This window comes from Ochotona princeps, chromosome 25 (assembly GCF_030435755.1).
Source record: "Ochotona princeps isolate mOchPri1 chromosome 25, mOchPri1.hap1, whole genome shotgun sequence".
Lineage (NCBI taxonomy): Eukaryota > Metazoa > Chordata > Mammalia > Lagomorpha > Ochotonidae > Ochotona > Ochotona princeps.
In genome coordinates this window covers 18,829,264-18,850,612 of record NC_080856.1, presented here as the reverse complement: position 1 = coordinate 18,850,612, position 21,349 = coordinate 18,829,264, and the positions used below count along the sequence as shown (strand labels likewise).

Here is a 21,349-nt window from a genome sequence, read left to right as displayed (position 1 = left end):
GCCAGGGGACTGCAGGTTTGAATGAGTATAGCTTGCTGAAAATATTTTCTCTGAAGTAAAATAATAACATTTTAGGACTGTTTTTGTAATCATTCTGTAATGAAGTAAAAATGAAACAATTGGATGTTGTGCAAAAGTTCGTGATGATTTCTGCATAAATAAAGGAAGCAACTTTTTTTTTTTTTTTTTTTTTTTTTTTTAAGATTTATTTTATTTTCATTACAAAGTCAGATATACTGAGAGGAGGAGAGCTAGAGAGGAAGTGGAGCTGCTGGGATTAGAACCAGCGGCCATATGGGATCAAGGCAAGGACCTTAGCCACTAGGCCACACTGCCAAGCCCAAGGAAGCAACTTTTTAAAGTTGTCCATTATGAACATCACGCTATAGTGGTCCTCGTCTCTTCTTGTCTTCTTTCCCGCCGATTTACACACCCTTCCTGAGCTCTGAACTGGGCTGGAGCCAGTCTCCGGCATTATATAAGATCCTGGCGGAAGTGCCTATACATCCAAGACATGGTGAAGTCTTCTCTGTGTCTGTGATGACACTGTAGTTCTCACTCCTGTGGGGGCGCTGCAGAGCTTCTATGGGCAGCTGGACGGTGGCAATACAGGGTTTCCTCTCTCAAACAACCTATGCCCAGAGTTTAGTAGAGAAAGGACTCAGCCTTGCCTGATCCTGCCATGGACAGACACAGAACAGCAGGACCCAGTAGAGGCTGTCTCCTCTACTGGATGATCCTGGGCCTGCTGGGAGCAGGTGAGTCCTGTGTGTGCTTGGGATGTTTCCATTTTGTGCTTATCTGAGGACACATCTCAGTTTCCTGCTCATTCTCCTTCTGGCCTCTGTCTATTCCACAGGACACATGGAATCCAGAGTCAGCCAAACACCCAACCACGATGTCACAGAGATGGGACAGAGCATAGTCCTCAGATGTGAGCCCATTTCTGGTCATTATGCCATCTATTGGTATCGACATACCCCAGAAAAGGGAATGGAGTTTCTGATCTATTTCTATAACAAGGCACCTGCTGAGAAGGCGGACTTCTTCAAGGATCGGTTCTCAGCTAACATGTCTGAGGACTCCCACGCTACACTGACTATCCAACCTGTGCAGCTTGGGGACTCAGCCACATATTTCTGTGCCAGCAGCTTGGATCACATTGCTACAAAGTCACTTCCTGCCCATGCATAAATTTCACAGCTCCTGCAGGCTCTCACAGACACACTCTGCCAAAGGGTGGGAGGGGACTGTGTTTGTGGCTGCAGGTGCTTCCCATGAAAGCTAACCATTAACTCCAAGTGCCAAAATATTAAGTAGAAACATACCTGGGGCCACGATGTTCTGAAAAGTCCACAAGCACAATGGAATGCACAAGGATGAGACAAGGGTAGTGAGGAGTCTGTGTATCTTCTTTTGATGTCTGATTAGTTTCTTCCGATTTAGCAAAAACACACCTTCCACCTGTGAGTGATGACACGCTATTACCAGGGAAGTGTGGAGTTTTCATAAGGTACAGGATCTGAACACCAGAACCTCAATACTGCTCCAGGACATGATACAGCACAAGGCCCCAGGACCCTGCAGCACAGGACAGGAAGTTATTTGGACTGAGACTCAGATCAACAACAGGGGACGAGCTGGGCAAAGTGGATGCCCATTCAGGCACCGCATGGCAACAACACTCACTTTAAGCATGATGAATAGAAACACAACTCGTTTCTCAGAAACTACAGTTGGCAGGCAGCATGATATAGGAAGTAGCCCACAAAGGAATTTATTAATCTCTAATTCATAAGGCAGGTAGATCTTAAAGTATGGTTGATTAAATTGATAAAAAATTTAATCAAAAAATTTTATCAAAAAAATTGATAAAATTAAAAATAGCACCAAAAATACAAAAATGTGTAGTTATTTGGATTGGTGACAAGCTGAGACGGAACAAGCAAATGAAGGGTATGGTTCAGAAGATGAGTTTTTGTTGGCCTCTCTTTTTATCAAGGGCAGCCGTTTGTCTGTGAAGCCTCTAAAATCCCAGGTAGGCTTCTCCTTCTCAGTACACGAAGCACAGTGACAAAATGTTCCATTTCCTACGTAAGCTTTGAAGTAAAACTGAAGGAGTTTAATCATTAATGAGGGTATTTGAAAAGTGCATGGAAAAAATGTACCACAATGTGTGAATTTCAAAAACGTTTTGCACCAAAATGAACATTGAACTCCATTTCCCATGAGCTTTTTGAGTGTCTTTGTACCTATACTCACTGAGATGGGGAAATGAAAGCAAATTGTGGTCAAGTAACAGCAGACAAAAGAGGATTTCTGAGGGAGAAGGTGGTTTAGAAGAGAAAGAAACGACCACCTCAGTCATACTGGAGCAATGAGTACTATTTTCTTCATTTTAAGATGACTTAGTTATCGTGTGGTCCAGTTATCATGTAGACCATAGTGATCCACTTTGCGAAAGCTGGTTGGAACCACTGACTAAAAAACAGCTTCAGCTAATTATCAATCACTCCCAAATCTTTGAGTCCAACTGTTGTAAGGATGACAGGTTGTCTTCATGTCATTTGTACCGGGACTTCCTTGATCACTACCACCTAAGATGATGGGATAGTCCCCATCTTAAACACAGCCCAGGCCAGGCTTCTTCAGCCATGCCAAGTGTGAGTCGACTTCGCCTTCCTTAACAAAATACCATAGAATGAGTAGCTTTAACAACAAACTCCTTTTGGCATGACTCTGGAGGCCTGTGGTCAGGGTTGGTCAGGTTCTGGTGAAGGCTCTCAGTTTGGCTTGCTTAAATCCCTCCTTCTTGCTGTGACCCCAAATATTCAGGAGAGAACAAGCAAGAACTTCTCTCTCTCTCTCTCTCTCTCTCTCTCTCTTTAGTTTTATTTTGTGAGACAGAGAGAATGTTCCCTTCTGCTGGATAGCCTACATATCTGCAAAATCTTGGACAAAGTCAAGTCAAAACGGGGAGCTAGAAGTTCAGTGCTGTCTCCTATGTTCGTGGTGGGAGCTCAGCTCCTTTGAGCCTTCACCCTCTGCCTCCAGAAGCAGGAAGCTGGGTCCTGACGCAGATCCAGGCTTCAAACCAGCATGTCTGATGTGAGACACAGGCATTGCAAGCAGCAGCCTTGCCACTGGGCCAAATGCCAAGCCCTCCTGCATCTCCTTAGCAGGCAAATTAGCCTTATCAAACAAGAACTCCACCTTTATGATCCAACTTAGCTTGAATTATTTTCATAAATGTCCTGTATTTAAATGCTGCTACTTTTGGGGTTTGGACAGATGGCTTCAGGTGGACATAAACACGCACGCAGTTCACAAAATCAAAACCAAACCAACCAACCTTCAAATCACTGAACAGCAGTCCACAAGGGGGCACTGTGGCACCACTGAGCCCCCATATGGCGCTCACTGAGCTGGCTGCTTGGAACAGGCAGGGTTAAAGAAGAGTGTTGACACCTTTCCCACCGCAGACTTTTATGACAAGTACACATACTTGCAGGTGTGCTGCTGCCATAGGGAGCCATGGTCTTTAGCTACAGCACAGTTTTAGAAAGTCTTTCTGAGCTTGGAAGGAAGAGTGAAAGGTGAGTGCTGGGTTGGGGCAGTCTACATACCCTGGGCAAGAACAACTGACTTTGGAAAGAAGCCAAGGAGGAGCCAGAATGATGCACATGGCTCATGTAGCCTGAGCCCAGCACAGCCTAAGGCAAGCCAGTCCAGATCCAGGAGAGACTTTGCAGGACAAAACAGAGGTCCTGAAGGAGGGGAGCCAGGGACACGGCAAGAAAGGCAAGTTACACAGGAGCCTTCACAGACCATGATGTTAGAGCACTGACCTCACAGCCCAACATCCAATCAGAGAACAGATGACCAGAACACCAGCCCTCCTAGAAACAGAACATGTCCTAGGTTCTGCCCAACCCTGCCATGAGCTCCAGGTTCTGCTGTTATGTGGCCATTTGTCTACTGGGAGTGAACAAATCCTTAATAAGGTGGGATATCTTTGGGGCATGCGTTAGCCAAGGAACTTTTAGGCTTTCTCTTATGTTCTTTTTTTCTCCAACTTCTCTTCCCTTGTTTCCCAGGCCCAGCAGAATAGGGGGATAATGGACAGCAGGAGGGCTGTTAGGGGATGACACAGGGCAGTGATATTTCAGGATAATCTTCCCAACAGGAAAGCACAGACCAAGAACTCAGCTCCCATCTAGGAAGGCCAACACTGAGCACAGAAAACTTTCTCTAGTGAGCCATGGGTTCCAGGCTCCTTCTTTGGATGCTACTTTGTCTCATGGGAACAGGTGAGTTATGGGGCCAAGAAGAGCATCCCCACCCTGAATACACTAATTCCTCAATCTTCCACTTCCCTTGGAGTTATGCCCTTGTGTTCTCGCCTGTGTTCATCTCCATCTGCTTTGCCCACAGGACCAGTACAGGCAGCAGAAGTTACCCAAACACCAAGACACCTGATCAAAACAAGAGGGCAACAAGTGACACTGAATTGTACCCCAGCCTCTGGCCATGACCGTGTGTTGTGGTACCAACAGGGCATGGACCACGGTCTCCAGTTCCTCTTTGATTATTACTTGGAATCACAGAGTGCAAAAGGAAATGTCCCAGACCGGTTCTCAGCTCACCAATTTAGAGACTACCGCTCTGAGCTGAGCGTGAGTGCCCTGGAACTAGAGGACTCTGCTATGTATCTCTGTGCCAGCAGCTTCTAGCACAGCCCTGCCGAGTCCCTAGCCTTCTGTGCACAAACCTCTTTCCTCATGTGGAGAAGCCTAATAGCTGACACAGCTGTGAGAGCCTGGGCCCTGCAGGGTGCAGCAAAACCAGTGTCAGTGTTCTGAAAAGTGACACCTGAAGCATGCCCACCACTGGGGGGTAGGTCTAGCAAGACCACCAGCATCTGTTCAGAGTATTATGCCACCTTAGAAGGGGTTTGATACAACAAGCCATCCTTGCATTACACTGTGCCCGACAAGTGAAGAACAAAACTTTATGATTTAACAGCTGAACTTTCTTTTGTAGAGTGGGAAATTTCCTGCTTACGTCAAACTTGCTTGTTCATAGCAGTAGGTAGACTCTAATACCACAGGAGTTTGCTTTATAAAATTGAGGGAGAAGGCATTGGAATTTAGAGAATGTTAAAGATGATGACCATAAAAATTAAAAATTGACAGAGACAGCAGATGACCAAAAGTCATGTTCTATGCACAATGAGCTCTTACTTCTCTCTCCTCCCAAGGTCAAGTAAGCAAGGCCTTGTAGCAACTTGCATCATAACACAATTGGTCTCAGTTGAAAACATCTCCAAATGCCAGCTGCTCAAGAAACTGGAGTTCTTGATCCTGGCGCCAGAGTTGTTCTGGAGGACAAAGCCAGATGCTTTCCAAAGCACAGACTAGAGCCTGCCACCCTAGGCATGGCAGGCCGGACTCTCTAGTTTCCCCAGAATAGATTTTGCCTCCCTGGGACGGGGTCTGACACTCATCCTCGATGCACTAGCTGTGACCACATGGATCTTTTGAGGGAAACACGTCGTGGGGCTTTCCTAACACTCAGTCACCTTTTCTATCCTTACTTGTGTGTGTTAATCTTCTCATGGCCTATAAGGGCCTTCCTGTTCCCCAATACACTGGGAAAGGACTCCGCTCATCATGTTCTAGTCCCAACCCGCCTACCCTGGCATCCCAGACCCTGGATTTTGTCTCTTGCCTGAACACTCTGCTGTTCATGACAAGAATATGTTAATGCCTCTTTATACAAAGACCAGGGGTGTTATTACCCACGTGTTATCTTCAGAGAGGGCTCCTCTCACCTACAAAATAAACGTATCTCAGTTATCCACAAATTCTGCCAAACTTTGAGCAACTGTGCTTTTCTAGTGAGTACTGACAAGTGATTTCAGCTATCCGCCCCACAGTAAGTGTATCTAAAGCTGGAATTTGGCAATGCACTTCCAACAAAGAAAAATATGCCATGGTAATATTTATCTAGTTTCATGAGCCTGTAACAAGAACATTTCCTCACTGCAATCACAATGTTAGAGATGCAATGATTTGGAAATGCCATCAAAGGTGCTTTTGGAAACGAACCTGAAAAAAAGTGAAAGAAAAATTGACTGTGTTTTGCTTGGCAATAGACCATTATCTTTATAGCCAGTTAAAAGGATGAAGTCTAGAAGCTGCCTGTAAACCAAGTATCTGATATGTGGTAAGAATTCACTTAAACACTCTACAGGAAAAGGTGTCTGTTGATAGAAAAAGCAGTGTGAATACAGTTTCCAGGCTAAGCCTTCTTAAATGCTGCAGCAGTGATCTGTACGACCTGCATTAATTCAAGATCACCTCTCATTAGCATGCTCATGGCAATGTTATAGTATTTATTTCCTCTTGAATTATGGTGTTGATTTGATTCTTTGGCAGGGAGAGGGGTCTGACAGGCTAAAGGTAGAGTTGAGTCTTATGAGTGTTATTTCCAAATGAGTCAGTCCGGGAAGCAATCGAATAGATGTGCTGGGACAGAGCGGACATTTCCAGGTTTTACCACTCTGGAGAGCATTCACTATGTTAAAGGTGGGATTTCCTATAGACTGCGATGCTGGCCACTTGGAGGTGCTGTGGGCCGGCAGTTGCACTGTGCTGTAAGGGCTCCTGGGAGGAGGGCTTGGAAGGCAGGTTCAGAAGAGAAGGGCAGAAGAGAAGACTAGGCTGCTGTTTGAATCCAGAGGCTGATGTGAAATTGGTAAGAGGGTCCTAAATACATGGACACTGCCCAGGGAAGGGCAAGGATGCCATGGATCTCCACAAAAAGAAGGAGTTTAGCTGTGCCTGTAAAGAATTGCAGAAACAAAAGTTGAGGAACCAGTGTCAGAGCCAGGGACAAATGGAGGTAGAATGTGTAAGGAAAAAGTATGTTCTGGGCATGTGAGGACTGTAGTCAATTTACCACCTCTTGGCTGGGAGGGACAGGCCAGGCAAATAGGGTAGCAGAATCTGGGTGCCACCTTACAGTGCGCTGACTCAGTGTGATGTACAGGGAGAACAAGCTTAGTGCTACCTCTCAGCCAGTGCTCCCATCCAGGTGACAGGAGGTTCAGAACCTGAGGACACTCACCCTGGAGACCTCACCTCTGAGCATGGAGATGCCCTGGGTTCCTGATGCTGCCCTGGGATCCAGATTCCTCTATTGTGTGGTCCTTTGCATCCTGGGATCAGGTGAGCTCTGGTCCTAGCTTGCTAACCTCTAACTTATGTCTGTTATTGTTGAAATGTCAGCTTGTTGAGACTGGCAGCAGCAAGACAGTTCCTCCTGGCCCTGCCTTTAGCTGCTGTCTTCTCTCCCACAGGGGCAGTGGATTCAGAAGTCATACAAACCCCAGAACACCTGATCAAAGCCAAAGGACATCAAGTGACACTGAAATGCTCTCCCATGTCTGGACACTTGTCTGTGTACTGGTACCAGCAGATCCTGGGCCAGGGCCCCCAGCTCCTCTTTCAGTATTACAATGGGGAGCAGAGAGATAAAGGAGAAGTCTCAGGCCGCTTCTCAGCTTGGCAGTCCAAGGACTATCGCTCTGAACTCACCCTGAGTGCCCTGGAGCTGGTGGACTCAGCACTGTATCTCTGTGCCAGCAGCGTGACACAGCCCTCCGTGGTTGTCAGCTTTCTGTGCAAAAACGTTCCTATCTCCAAACAGGAAGGGGATGTGGTGGGTAGATGCTGGCTAGAAACGAAAAAGCATGCAAACTTTTCCCAGGCACTTGCCACTGCTGCTTCCTTATATGATCTAAGACTTGGGTAAATCATGCAAGGAAGATATTATTTATGCATCTCTGTATTTGCAGAAAGCAACGCTCTTGAGGCCTGTGTCTAGTAACTACTTGAGCTTCTGTCCTTGAACATCTCTACCCTGACTGTATAGGTCTGTCCCCTTATTGGGTTTCATTTTCTGAGTTCTGATTCTGTCATGTTTGTCTGTGACAATCTTCCCTCACGAATCAAGGGACTTATGACTTCAAGGAAAAGCAGCTTTTCTTATCCTTCATTGTGACCTAAAGAAAGCTGCAGTTTTCTGGACTGCAGTTGTGGTCTGGGCCAAAACATCACTTTCACAGAGGTTCCCAGCTGTGCAGTAAAGGGATTGGACATTTGATAGGAAAGGAGAGATTCCGTATACATGACGCAATCAAGCTTAGGGAAGGAAACAGACACCATTGCCATTCCTGGACTTCAGTTAACAAGCATGCTTGGGTCACCTACCTTGGAAAATGTATTATTGACATAAAGAAGCAAATGAAAAATAAAAAAGGGAATCTAAATTGAACAGAATATGTCTTTTTTGTTGTTTATTTGAAGAAACTTAGTGTCTAAATTACACAAAACTTCTTTTTCTTCTTATCTTTTCCTGTTTACTGTTTTGCCAGCTCTTTAATTTGGTTATTGTGACAACAATTCATGTGAAGTCTAGCCTCTTGACACAGAGGTTCATTGCATTTTGTTTCACTACAATGACCAAAGGTGGAAGAGTTGATCTCAGGGTCCAGGAATTTTTCTAGATCCCCTTGCTGGGTAGCAGGACCCAATTCATCACCTGCTGGTTCCCAAGATGTGCATTCACAGGAAACTGCAAGTGAGAGCAGAGTTTGGGTCTGAACTCAGGCATGGACTTGTCAAATATACATGTCTCAATCATGAGTGGGCTGCTAGACCAGTACTGCTTACCTATGGGTTGTGGAGTAGATTCTCAGATCTTACTAATCTTCAAAATCCAAACTATACAACATTCGACAGTAGTTCCACATTGTGTCCTTGTCAGCTCCTGAAAAATCTCCATTCTATTCTATGATTCAGTGGGCCTGAGTATTTGAGATATTTCATATAAATGAGTGTGTGTGTGCGTGTGTGTGTGTGTCTTATTTCAACTGGCATTACATCCACATTCATCCATTTTGCTGCATATGGCAGGATCTCCTTAAAAAAGGAGGGGGGGGGGCTTAATAACATTCCATTATAGGAGTTTGCCCTGCTTAAGATCTGAACTACAAAAATGTGTAAGATTCGACTCTCTGTGGAAGCTATCTATCATTCATTTCAAAAGGCTGATTGCAGATCTACAAGCACTGTGTACAGTAATGCATAATTATACCTTGATTCTTTGTGTACAAAAGTAGGAAAAACAATGTAGCTGTCATCTGTTGAAAAATTATTATATGAAAAGAAAGTCATGGGACTGGTGCAGTGGCCACAGACTAACCCTCTGCATGTGAGTACTGGCATCTTATTTGGGAGCCGGTGTCTGTCCTACCTGCTACACTTCTGCTACAGCAACCTGACTATGGCTTGGAAAGGCAGCGGAGAATGGTCCAGGATCTTGGGCCACTGAACTCATGGAGGAGATCTGGAAGAAGGCTCTAGCCCCTGGACTTAGTTTGGCTCAGGTATGGTCATTGTGGCTATTTGGAGAGTGAACCAACAGAGAAAAGACCTCTCTCTCCATCTCTCAAGCTCTCTCTGTAAATATTCCATTTAAAAAATCTTTAAAAATCTTTAACAAGAGAAGACTCTAGACTATAGAAATATTTAGTTAAATACAATCAGTGGATTAATGAGGAAAGCTACAATCACAGAAACAAAATATAAATGGAGTTGTAAGCTGTTGCACAGTGATGTTAAGGAGAAACTTTGAAACTGTGGTTGATTCAACTACATTCTTCTTGTTCTGAGTCCTTCACTTTTACACACTTGTTCATTTTGCTTTTGTACTTTCTTGGGAAAGGGGCGTGTCGTCTGTTGAGAGAAAGGTCAGAGTCCCAGGCATTGTGAGGGCAGTCTCAGAATGACTCAGTCACATGTTCTGTTCTCCTTGTGCCAATATTTAGACCAGAAGGCCCAGCTGTCCTGCCCTCTCCCACCATGAGTGTTAGCCTCCTGTTCTGGGGGGCCTTTTGTCTCCTGCTTGCAGGTGAGGCAGGGAAGGACTTTCAAGGTCCTGGTGCCAAGCCCTTGCACTGGGGCTAGGTCCTCATCTTTGTCATCCTCTACAGGTGCAGCACATGCAGGGGTCACTCAGAACCCTACATTCCAGGTCTTAAAGAAAGGACAGAGCCTGACGATGTCATGTGTCCAGGACATGAACCACAACTACATGTACTGGTACCGCCAGGATCCAGGAATGGGCCTGAAGCAGATTCATTACTCAGTTGCTGCTGGCACCACTGATAAAGGAGAAGTCCCTGATGGGTATAATGCATCTAGACCAAACATACAGAACTTCCTGCTCACCGTGGAGTCAGCTGCCCCCTCGCAGACATCTGTGTACTTCTGTGCCAGCAGTGATCCACAGCACTGCATAACCAGCTCTTCTCTACACACAAACCCAGGGCAGGCTCTGCCTCCATCTCCTGAAACAGAACACAGCAATGCCTGATTATAATTTCCAGCAGGTGCTTCCAGAGAACCTGGCAGACGAGGTGTCCTGAGTAGTGGGAGTCCTTGTCTGTGTTGAGGTGCATCATCAGGCAGAATCAACCAGGCGTGTACTCATGTCAGATGTCTCCATTCTAGCTCCCTGGTCTTTCTCTGATCTCTCAGGAAGGGATGTTGATGGTGTCCCTCAAGCTCTACTTTTGTCCCACTGGCTGGAGTCTGCAGACATTGAAGTGAATCCAGATCTGTAATTCCAGTACATCCAAGTTTCTGCCTCTGCCTGCTGTTGCTCACAACGCAGAGATTACTCTCAGAGCACTTTGTAATTCTGCGTCCCAGTCATGAGGACTTATTTGGCAACCTGGAGTGAAGCAGGCAGTTTTAAGCTCATGTGTTTGAGAGACTGGAGACAGTTGCAAAGCGTTCAGACTCTTCAAGCTCTTCACACTCAACCCAAGCCTCTTACAAACTTCATGGGTCGACACCAGACAAATGTATCTGCACCACTAAGAATACTAAGACAAAGAAGAAATATGTCATAAAGACAATCTGAAAATAAGATGTCATAGTTTGAAAAGCTCAATTTTAATGACTAAAAAGGAAAGTCAAGCCTGCCAAGATGCAGAAAGAGACATTATGAATAATATGATAACTGGGGGAACTACTGGTAAGAATTTAAAAATAGATGCTATGTGATTAAAGAAAGTTTTGTTGCTGTCAAACTCAGATGAGAATAAGTTCCCTGGAATGCAGCGCAGCAAATACAAGCACAATAGGGAAGGGAAGCTCACTGCAGGAAAGGCAAGATGGAGGCGTCTATCGTACCAGAATGTACTCCATGTTTTATTATGTGTCTTTAGGTATGAGTCACAAGTCATCAGTGTTTAAGAAAGGAAAATTATGGGTAGTCTCATAGCATTTGAGAATTTTCTAGCTGTGATTAAACACCCAAATCTCTTGTTGTAAATATTCAGTTGAGTTCCAATTATAAGTGTCACACTGAATGTACAGGAATTGAAATAGAGAGATTTTAAAAGCAGTCACAGTGAAAAGATATTGAGCTCTCTAGGGTATGGGCTGAGAGTTCCGTAAACAACAGAAATTGGGATAAAAACAGTCATTAATGAAAAACCACAGTCCGTGTTCAATTAAGAATGATATTGAGTACTTATATCATGTTGTCAGTAATAAATAAGAAAAAAAACTGAGTTTGCAATTGAAAGAGTCTGCCCAAATTAAGTTTTAAACAACAGATAATGATCCCAGGATAAAACATGATCTGCAAATAATTAGCTGAGTTTGTTAGTCATTTTGGGCATGTGTGCTTGGGAAGATGAGGATGACTCCAAAGATTTAAATCAGACATCAACCATCACATCAAGTGAGTCTTGTGTTTCTGAGGTATTGGGATGTGACCAGAGGAAGTGATGTCACCTGCAAACCACCCTGTGGGAACAAGGACTCCCCTCCTCCTCCTCCTCTGTTGCTGCCCACCAGGATCCTGATTTGGTGGAGCCTCCCATCTCAGCCTTTCTTGCCATGGGAACCAAGCTCCTCTGCTGGGTGGTCCTATATCTCCTGGGGGCAGGTGAGTCCTCAGACATGAAGCAATCTCAAAGTGTGTGCACTGTGTGTGTACATGTAGGCTTATGTGTTGTTGGGCATATGTATGTGTATATCGTTTTGCACACACATGACTATATGTGAATGAGGAGTATAATCATTTTCATCCTCTTTTTCAACCCCTGTCTGCACAGAACATGTGGATGCTGGAGTCTCCCAGGACCCCAGGCACAGGATCACAAGGCGGGGGCAGAATGTCACTCTCAGTTGTGACCCAGAGTCTGGCCATGCTAGTCTCTATTGGTACCGACAGACCCCAGGGCAAGCTCTGCAGTTCATGATTTACTTCCAATATGAAGCTGCATCTGACCAGTCAGGGATGCCTGGGGAGCGCTTCTCTGCTAAGAGACCTGAGGGATCTTCCTCCACCCTGAACATCCAGCCTGCAGAGCCCGGGGACTCAGCTGTGTACCTCTGTGCCAGCAGCTTAGCCACAGCGTGGCACTGCCAGCTCCCTCCTGCTCACAAACCTCATCCATCTGTCTCCTGGCGGCTAGGAGGGAGCTTCAGTGGAAGGTGGTTTTTGATCTTCTCACATCGAGATAACAAGGTAGATTTGGAGCCTAGCCACCATTTCACAGGAAGTGACCAAGATGAACTCCTGCCTCTCTGGCAGTAAGAATGCTAGGTGGGGATAATCACAGCTCATTGGGTACTTAAGGTCCCCACATCAGCTCAAAAACAAATGGATATGGAATGGATATAAGCCTTTTCTGCAGAAAATAAAAATAAAATTATCAAAACCCATGAGATATTGCAAAAAACAATATTGAAAGGGCTATTGATTTTGTGTTTTGCAGGAAAGTTGCAGAGAGAACGTGGCATTTGTCCTTTTGGGATTGACTTGTTCAGCATAACAGCCTCTCTTTGGGACCATCATTCTTTTTAAAGGATGAGTGGTATTCCACGGAGTAGATTCACCAGTTTCTTTACTCACTCCTCTTTTGATAGGCACCCAGGTTGTCTCAATATCTTTGCTATTGTAGATTGTGCAGGCATGAATATAGGACTACAGATCCCTTTCTCATAAGCAGATTCAATTTCCTTTGGATATAGTCCCAGAAATGGGGTAGCTGGGTCATAGGATAGATCAATTTTCAGTTCTATTAGTACTCTCTATATTGATTTCCATAGAGGTTGTAGTGGCCTACACTCCTATCAACAGTAGGAGTGTGCTTTCTCTCCACATCCTCTTATACCAAGATGGTGGTATAGGGTAACCACAGGTTAAACTGATGGAGAGTTATTAACCAGGGCGATGCATGGAAGAAAGATTCCAGTAAATAGAAGAGGACAGGCTGATGGCAGAAGGGCACCTGGGGACTGATGGACATGGGGAATCAGGAGAGAAAACAGACTGATGTTGCAGTGACCAGATAACCCAGCAGCGTCTGCGAGCAGTGATTAGAGCTCCTCCAGTGGTCAGGTGGGAAGGGGAGTTCACTGGGAGCTCAGGAGATGAACCCAGGCATAGATGTTCTCTTGACAGAGATTTGGGGCCTGTGTGGAGAAAAACCAAAGGCAAGTGTGGAGAACATCCCAGTAAAATGACAAAAAGGACTAAATTAAACAATGAACAACCCATTGTTAAAATGTCAGGATCAAATTACTGCCTGTCAGTACTAATCCTGAATGTAAATGAATTAAATTCATCAATCAAACATCATAGATTAGTGGACTGGATCAAAAACAAAACCCATCTATCTGTTTCCCTCAGGAGACACTTGTCACCAGCAGAAACTGGTTACATTAGTCCCAGAAATTATTTAAAGAGCATAACACTTCACCCAAGGTACAATCTGTGATGATGCAAAGAACAGCACTAATTGGAAATCTTTTGAAAGTAGTCAAACATGCACATTCTTTGACAAGGGCACTAAGGTTATGTCCCACACTTAAATGTCTTTTGAAGTTAAATGAAGAGGGCAGGTAATTAAACCAAGAGAGGTAAATCTGTGATTCTGAAGGAAGGAGAGGTTCCTTGTCAACATGCAAGGAACAGAGTTGGTCCAGGGGAATTTGAGGAAGAGCAAACTCCAGGGGCGAGCCTAACAGTGTGGAAAGATGACTACGAGAGCTGGTCCTTGGCGTTGGAAAGGATTCCTTTGGGCACGTGGGACAATGAGTTGTAGATCCAGCAGAGCTAGTGTCCTCCATAAAAGATGTTGCACTGTTGTGTCTGTCTTTAGGCCTCACCTCTCTTTTGCTTTTCCAAGAACCATTTCTTCCCTTGTGCTGGCACTCAGAACAACAGACCTGTCTGTCATCTGTAAGTCGCTCATTTATTGTTCAGTGCTGTTGGCAGTCCTAACACCCAAGTTTATTCTCCTTTAGATGCTGATGCACAATTGCTTGCTTGTGGATATCCCATGTCTTTATCATATTCCAATTTACTTCATTATTCACAAATTTGGCCTTATCCTGATTATAATCTCATTATCTGCCTAGTTCCAGAAACCCTTTAGATCTGGGAAGGATAGTGGTGAACTTCACTTCTTCGTCACAAGATGGCACTGCAATGCCAGAGGGACTAAGTGTTTGGACAAGAAACTAGAATGCAGAGAAAGAAGGGGTTAAGAAAAAGATGGGCTTGGATCCACTATCTTGGCAGATGTTGCCAATTTCGGTTGTAACTAAACTATCTTCAGCTGTTTAAAAGGTGGAGCATTCCTTTACACTTTAATCAGATCCACAGTTAATGACAGGACTTCCTGGATGTGATGATGGGCAGATGAACAGAAGAGCAAAACAAAACACATCAACACAAAACAAAACAAACAAACATGAAGAAGTAACAGAGTTGAATGTATGATAAGTGAGAGTCTTGCTGCTACACCTGCTCTTCACAGCAGATCCTACTGGGCAACAAACTCAGAGGTGAGGCTGATCCTACTGAGCCAACGATGATCTGAGGGTAAAAGGAGTGACGTCACAAGTGCAGCTGCCTGACCACTATAGACCATTAGGCTATCAATCCTGAATCACGGCATTGAACTGGAGAGCTACTTCTCGCCTGACCCTGCCATGACCCCAACATTCTTTTCCTGTGTGATCCTTAGTTTCCTGGCATAAAGGGAGTTCTAGTTTCTGTTGAGAAATCGTGTGAGTGGGTTTACAGATCATGGCTGCAAACCTTTACCTTTCCATGCAGATCCGTTACTATTTCTGTGCCTTACACTCTAACACATCCGTGGATGCTGGAATCACCTAGGAATGAAGACATAGAACCACACATGCAGGAAGTAAGATAAATCCTGCAGTGTTCTCAGTGCCTGAACCATTCACAAAGTTCTATAAGCAATGAAATGCCAGACAGCGGTCAAGACTGACCCATTACTCAGTCAGTGTTAGCAGCAATGTGAAAGGGGGTGCTGTCAAAGGCTGTAGTAACTCCAGAAGGAAACGGAGTATTTTCCCCTGACTGTGCAATCAGCCAGCACCAACCAGACTTCCCCGTACTTCTGCGACAGAAGTGATTCCATAACACTGCACATCCAGCTAGCTGCTTTACACATAAAAATCAGCCCTGAGCCCTAGAAAATTTCTGGTCCCCTGTAGGTGCAGGATCCAGGTTTTGGACCCTGCTTTCCCAGGCCACGGGCCAGGAGTTAGATGGGGAAAATGGAACAAACAGGAAGTGAACTGGTGCCCATAAGGATGCCAGTCTTCCAAGGTAGAGGATAGCCAGTTGAGTCATGGCACCAGACCACCTTGTGCTATTATTAAAGGCAAAGTACCTTGCCCAAGAGATATTTTGACCTCAGCAATGAACTCCATCTTGGTAACTCTGCATCATTTTTAATAAAGGGAAAAACATGGGATGCTGTTAGAAAATCAGAGAGAGAAAAATTACCTTGAACCCAGCATCATGCATAGCTGGTACAGCGGGATTTAATCACATTAACTAATCACATTAGTCTAATCAGGAAGGAAGTCAGAGACTGGAGCAGAAAGCATGGCAAGCAGCAGCAGCAGAATAAAGCGGTGGAGCACTAGATGTCAGGAGGCATGAAAGATGATGACATCAGGACGATAACAACACAGGGTAGTCCCCCAATCAGGAAAAACAGTGTGAGAACTCAGCTCTCACCCAAGAGGACAAGCCCCCAAGGACGGAAAACAGAAAACACTGCTTCTTCCACTGTACCATGGACTCCAGGCTCTTTCCCTGGATGATGCTCTGTCTCCTGGGAGCAGGTGAGTCATGTGGAGAAGAAGAGCAGCCCATGCCAAGCATGCTGCATCCTCAACAATAACCTTCCTTCAGAGGAGCACCCCAAGCCTGTCTCCTAGCTCATCTCCATCTGCTTTTCCCACAGGGCCAGTGGAGGCTGAAGTCAAACAAACGCCAAGACAGCTGATTAAAGCAAGAGGGCAACAGGTGACACTGAATTGCACCCCTGACTCAGGGCACAACCGTGTGTTGTGGTACCAACAGACTCTGGACCAGGGCCTGCAGTTCTTCTTTGAGTATTACTTGGAGTCACAGAGCGCAAAAGGCAATGTCCCAGACCGGTTCTCAGCTCACCAGTTCAGTGACTATCGCTCTGAGCTGAGTGTGAGTGCCCTGGAGCTGGAGGACTCGGCTGTGTATCTCTGTGCCAGCAGCTTGGCACAGCCATTCTGAGTCCCCAGCCTGCTGTGCACAAACCTCCTTCCCGCAGAGTGACACAGCTGTGAGAACCTGGGCCCTTGCAGGGGGCAAGAAAATCGGTGTCTGTGTTCTGATATGTGATACTGAAAACAATCTTGCCAGTTAAGTGTAGGATCACAAGACCAAGAGTCAAAATCTAGCAACTAATCATTGAATTTCCTACAAAATGAATGAGTATATATATATATGTGTGTGTGTGTGTGTATACACATTTATTAATGCCAGACATCCTACATAGAATATGTTCCCCATGGAAAAGGCACCTGCTTTTCTCTGCAGCCTGTCACATCTCCCCTCATTGTTATAGTATCTGTGCACCTTTGCATTGACAGTAATCTGCAGACTGAACAGCCGCCAACTGCCAAAAGCGCCTATCTCCAATGGAAGGCGATTCCCCCGCTGAAGCACCACACCTGGGGAGCAAACACCTGAGTGGGAGTCGAGGAGCCCTAGCTACATGGCGTAGGTGTTCCAGCTGTCAGATAAATGAGTAATTTGGGTACAGAGTGAAGAAACACCACTAGCTTCTAAGGATTTTCCTTAGAATTCTAGACTACAGGGGTTGGCAGAGTGGAGGGGGTTGGGGCAGACTCATGTTCCGCCTGCAGCACAGGTAACCCAAAGGCTGAAGGTTTGTATTCCCAATGCTCCGTTTCTGATGGAGCTCTCTGCCTGTGAACTAGGAAAGCAGGAGACAATGACCATGTCTTGGGCCTTCACTGACATGTGGGAGACCCAGGGGTTGCCACTTCTGGCTTTGCAACAGCTCAGCTCTGGCTGGGCCATTTAGAGAGTGAACTGGTGGATGGGGAATATTTCTCCATCTTTCACTCTTGCTCTCTGTAAGCCTGCCATTCAAATAAAAAATAAATTAAATAGTTAAAGAAAGAAAGCAGTCTAGGTTAAAGAAATACTTAGGCAAAAAAAAAAAAAAAAAAACCCACAGTGGATTAATAAGGGAATAATTCATCACAGAAACAACCACATACAAGGAGTTATAAACTGATGCACAACAATGTAAGGAGCATTTGTAAAACTTAAGTCAGTTCACATAAATGCTTCCTGTTCTGGACTCTTCACTTTTACACACTTGTACATGTTGCTTTTCTTCCTTCTTGGGAAAGGGGTGTGTCCTCTGCTGACAGAAGGCTCAGGGTCCCAGGCATTGTGAGGGCAGTCTCAGAATGACTCAGTCACATGTTCTGTTCTCCCTTTGCCAATATTTAGATCAGAAGGCCTGGTTGTCCTGCCCTCTCCCACCATGAGTGTCAGCCTCCTGTTCTGGGGGGCGTTTTGTCTCCTGCTTGCAGGTAAGGCAGGGAAGGGCTCTCAAGGTCCTGGTGCCAAGCCCTTGCACTGGGGCTACAATATTAATGCTTTTCTCCTCTACAGGTGCAGCACATGCGGGTGTCACTCAGAGCCCCACGTTCCAGATCCTAAAGGCAGGACAGAGACTGACAATAACATGTTACCAGAATCTGAAACACGACTACATGTACTGGTACCGCCAGGACCCAGGAATGGGTCTGAAGCTGATTCATTACTCATTTGATGTTGGCACCACTGAGAAAGGAGAAGTCCCTGATGGGTATAAGGTGTCTCGACCAAGCACAGAGAACTTCCTGCTCACCGTGGAGTCAGCTGTCTCCGCACAGACTGCTATGTACTTCTGTGCCAGTAGTTATACACAGCGCTGCACAACCACCTCCTCTCTGCACACAAACATGTTTCAGGCTCTGCTCTCACAGACCTCAAAACACCGTTATCACAGTTTCCAGCACAGGGACCCTGACGGTTAAGCAGTCTGCAGAGCAGTGAGAGCCCCAGTCTGTGCCATGGTGTATCCACAGGCAGGATTGCCCAGGCATGTACTCAGTACTGGTCTCAATGTCACCATTCTAGTGCCCTGGTCTTGCTCTGGATTCTCAGAATGGAGTGAAAGTATTTCTGCCTCTGCAGCTTTCCTTTTCCCCCACTGGCCTGAGTCTGCACACACTAAAGTGAATCAAGATCTGTAATTCCAGTACATCCAGGACTCTGTCTCCATGAACACCAAGGAATCCCTCTTTCTCCAGGAGTCCCATCCAGGACCAACCCTCAGATGGGGTCTGCTGTTGCTCACCTGGTCTGTGTGGCTGTTCTACCCCATTGCCCCCATCCTTTCCTAAGTCTGCAATGCTGACAGCCCCTCCTCTAAACTTCACTCCTTGCTGTTACAAAGACTTCAAAGTGTTTCCCCTGCCTGGCATGTGGATGTTCCCCAGCCCTTTGACCTCAGCCAAATCACCTTTGGGATACACTCGTCTTCCTCACTGCCAATGTCAATATCCTTCTTATGAACTTCATGTGTAATGTGCTGCTCACCCAGAGAATTTAGTATAATTTGAATCTTTCTGATGATTACTGCCTGATTATGATTATCAGTGGCTCATATTAAAAAATATTGAAGTTGATAGTGACAGGCAAAGAGAAGCAGAAACATAGATAGATAGAGGCAGATGGAGAAACATATTTCTTGGCTGCTCCTCAATGGTCCACAAAAAGCGGGGACGATCCTAGCTGAAACCAGAGGTTGGAAGTGTACCCATTTCTCCCATGTGGATGGTAGGACCTCTTTTGTTGCTTTCCCAGACACAATAGTCAGGAAAGTGGATTGCAGCAGAGGCAGCTCAATCTGGAACTGACATTCGAAACATGCAAAACATGTTTAGCATTCTCAAATAGTATTGCCACAGCACAAAGCTGGAGTTCTTGTCTCTATTGGTTCACTCCAGAATGCCTTCAGTAAACAAGGGTGGGCCAGGCCAAAGTAGGAGACTAGGCCTTGGGCTCCCACACAGGTGGCATGGATCCAACCCCTTTGGCCACCACCTGCTGCTTGCAAGGGGATGCATGAGCAGGAAGCAGGATCGGAAGCAGTGCAGGGACCCAGGGACTCTGACAGGAAGGCAGGAATGTTAAACAAATATTGAACTGCTACACCAAACATCTTCCCTGTCACCTTTGCCTTTTAACTAGCCCAATCACTTTTGCTTTGACTAATTATGCCTTTCTCTTTATGGCATTCATTTGAATTCAGAATCAGCTTGGTGAAACCATTTTATCCTCTTGTTAGAATTCTGGAGGAAATACATCAGGACATCTGTCCTACTGGTTTAAAATTCTAAAGCAAGCCTTGATTTTGTCAGTAGCTGCTCTGGATGCAAGAAGTTTGATTCTGTTGATCACAATGTATGGACTACTTGTATTTTCCAGGAAGAATTCTATAAAGTGATTCAAGTAAGTTCTCAGGAAGCTGGCTATTATTTCTGCTCTGGATCATTGTTTCTTTTCAGTTATGGCATGAAGAAGATTAAACTGTATTTGTGAATTAAGTGATATCCTGTTGCTGCAGACTTCTTCTGCAGAACTACCTCAATCCTGCTTAAAAGAAGTTCTCTGGGACCAGCACTGTGGCAGAGCGAATTACGGCACTGGATGCTTGGCTCACACCCCTTATGATGCCTGTTCAAATTCTGCATTTCTGATGTATTTCCTTAGTGTGCCTGAGAAGGCAGGGAGGGGCAGCTCAAATGTTTCAGCCATGAGCTCCTGTAGGAGATGTGATGAAGCTCTTTGTTCTAGTGTGCCGCCCTGCCCAGTCTCAGCCGGTGGAAGCATTTGGCAGTGAACAACGGATGGAAGATCTCTCTTACTATCTGCTTCTACTCACACTCTGTTCAAATCCATCTTGCAAATATGTAAAATAAATGTTTGAAAAAAAATAAAAAAATTTATCCTGGATCCAGATTACTAAGGCATTTTTCTTATAAGATTTGGATTGGAAACAAGGATATACTTATATATATTTTGAATGTCTTTACTGCATAACATTATGAGGTCTAATTCGTGGCAATGGTATGATTAAAAAGGAACATATAATCAGAAGTTCATTGTAAATCTAACACTGGGATAGTTTGAAAATTTCAAATTTAATGACAAAAATAAAAGAAATGAATGCATGACAGGATGCAAAAAGAGATAGTATGAATAATATACTCACTGGGGGAAAACTGGTAAATTAAATAATAGATTAGATGTGATTAAAGAACATTTTGTTGCTATCAAACATAAATATGAATTAGTTACCTGGAATGCAGTACAGCAGATACCTGCACAAGGAAAGGAAAGTTCACTGCAGGAAAGGTGAAGAAGGAGGCCTCTGTTGTACTAGAATGTACTCCACATTTTATTTTGTATCTTTATGTGTGAGTTACACGTCATCAATATTTAAGAAAAGTAAATAATTGGTGATCTTACATTATTCCACAAGTTTCTAGAGGTGATTAAAGACCTAAGTCTCCTGTATTAAATATTGAGATTTGATTCAAGTAGAGGATGTCGCACTGAAATCACAGGAATTCAATGAGAAAATAGAGGCTTTAAAAGCAGTCACAATGCAAAGATAAAGAACTCTCCAAGATGTGGGGTGAGCACTCAGTAAACATCAGAAATGGGGATAAAAATATCCATTAACTAAAAACTACAGTCAGTATCCACATAAGAATGATATTGGGGCCCAGCGGCGTGGCCTAGCGGCTAAAGTCCTCGCCTTGAATGCACCAGGATCCCATATTGGCGCCGGTTCTAA

At 44.9% G+C, this 21,349-nt stretch overlaps 5 gene segments (V, D, J or C); all 5 read left to right on the top strand.

Moving 5' to 3' along the window:
• The first annotated feature begins 628 nt into the window (after positions 1–628).
• Positions 629–1,194, top strand: LOC131483336 (T cell receptor beta variable 12-5-like). The segment is given in 2 exon segments: positions 629–758; positions 860–1,194. Coding segments are annotated over 2 exon segments (411 nt in total).
• Positions 1,195–4,107: 2,913 nt separating this feature from the next.
• LOC105942325 (T cell receptor beta variable 5-1-like) lies at positions 4,108–4,783 on the top strand. The segment is given in 2 exon segments: positions 4,108–4,310; positions 4,435–4,783. Coding segments are annotated over 2 exon segments (348 nt in total).
• Positions 4,784–6,853: 2,070 nt separating this feature from the next.
• On the top strand, positions 6,854–7,979 carry LOC131483372 (T cell receptor beta variable 9-like). The segment is given in 2 exon segments: positions 6,854–7,232; positions 7,364–7,979. Coding segments are annotated over 2 exon segments (534 nt in total).
• A 1,873-nt stretch (positions 7,980–9,852) lies between these two features.
• Positions 9,853–10,443, top strand: LOC131483335 (T cell receptor beta variable 6-2-like). The segment is given in 2 exon segments: positions 9,853–9,978; positions 10,061–10,443. Coding segments are annotated over 2 exon segments (432 nt in total).
• Positions 10,444–16,175: 5,732 nt separating this feature from the next.
• Positions 16,176–16,861, top strand: LOC131483379 (T cell receptor beta variable 5-1-like). The segment is given in 2 exon segments: positions 16,176–16,262; positions 16,385–16,861. Coding segments are annotated over 2 exon segments (357 nt in total).
• Positions 16,862–21,349: the final 4,488 nt, after the last annotated feature.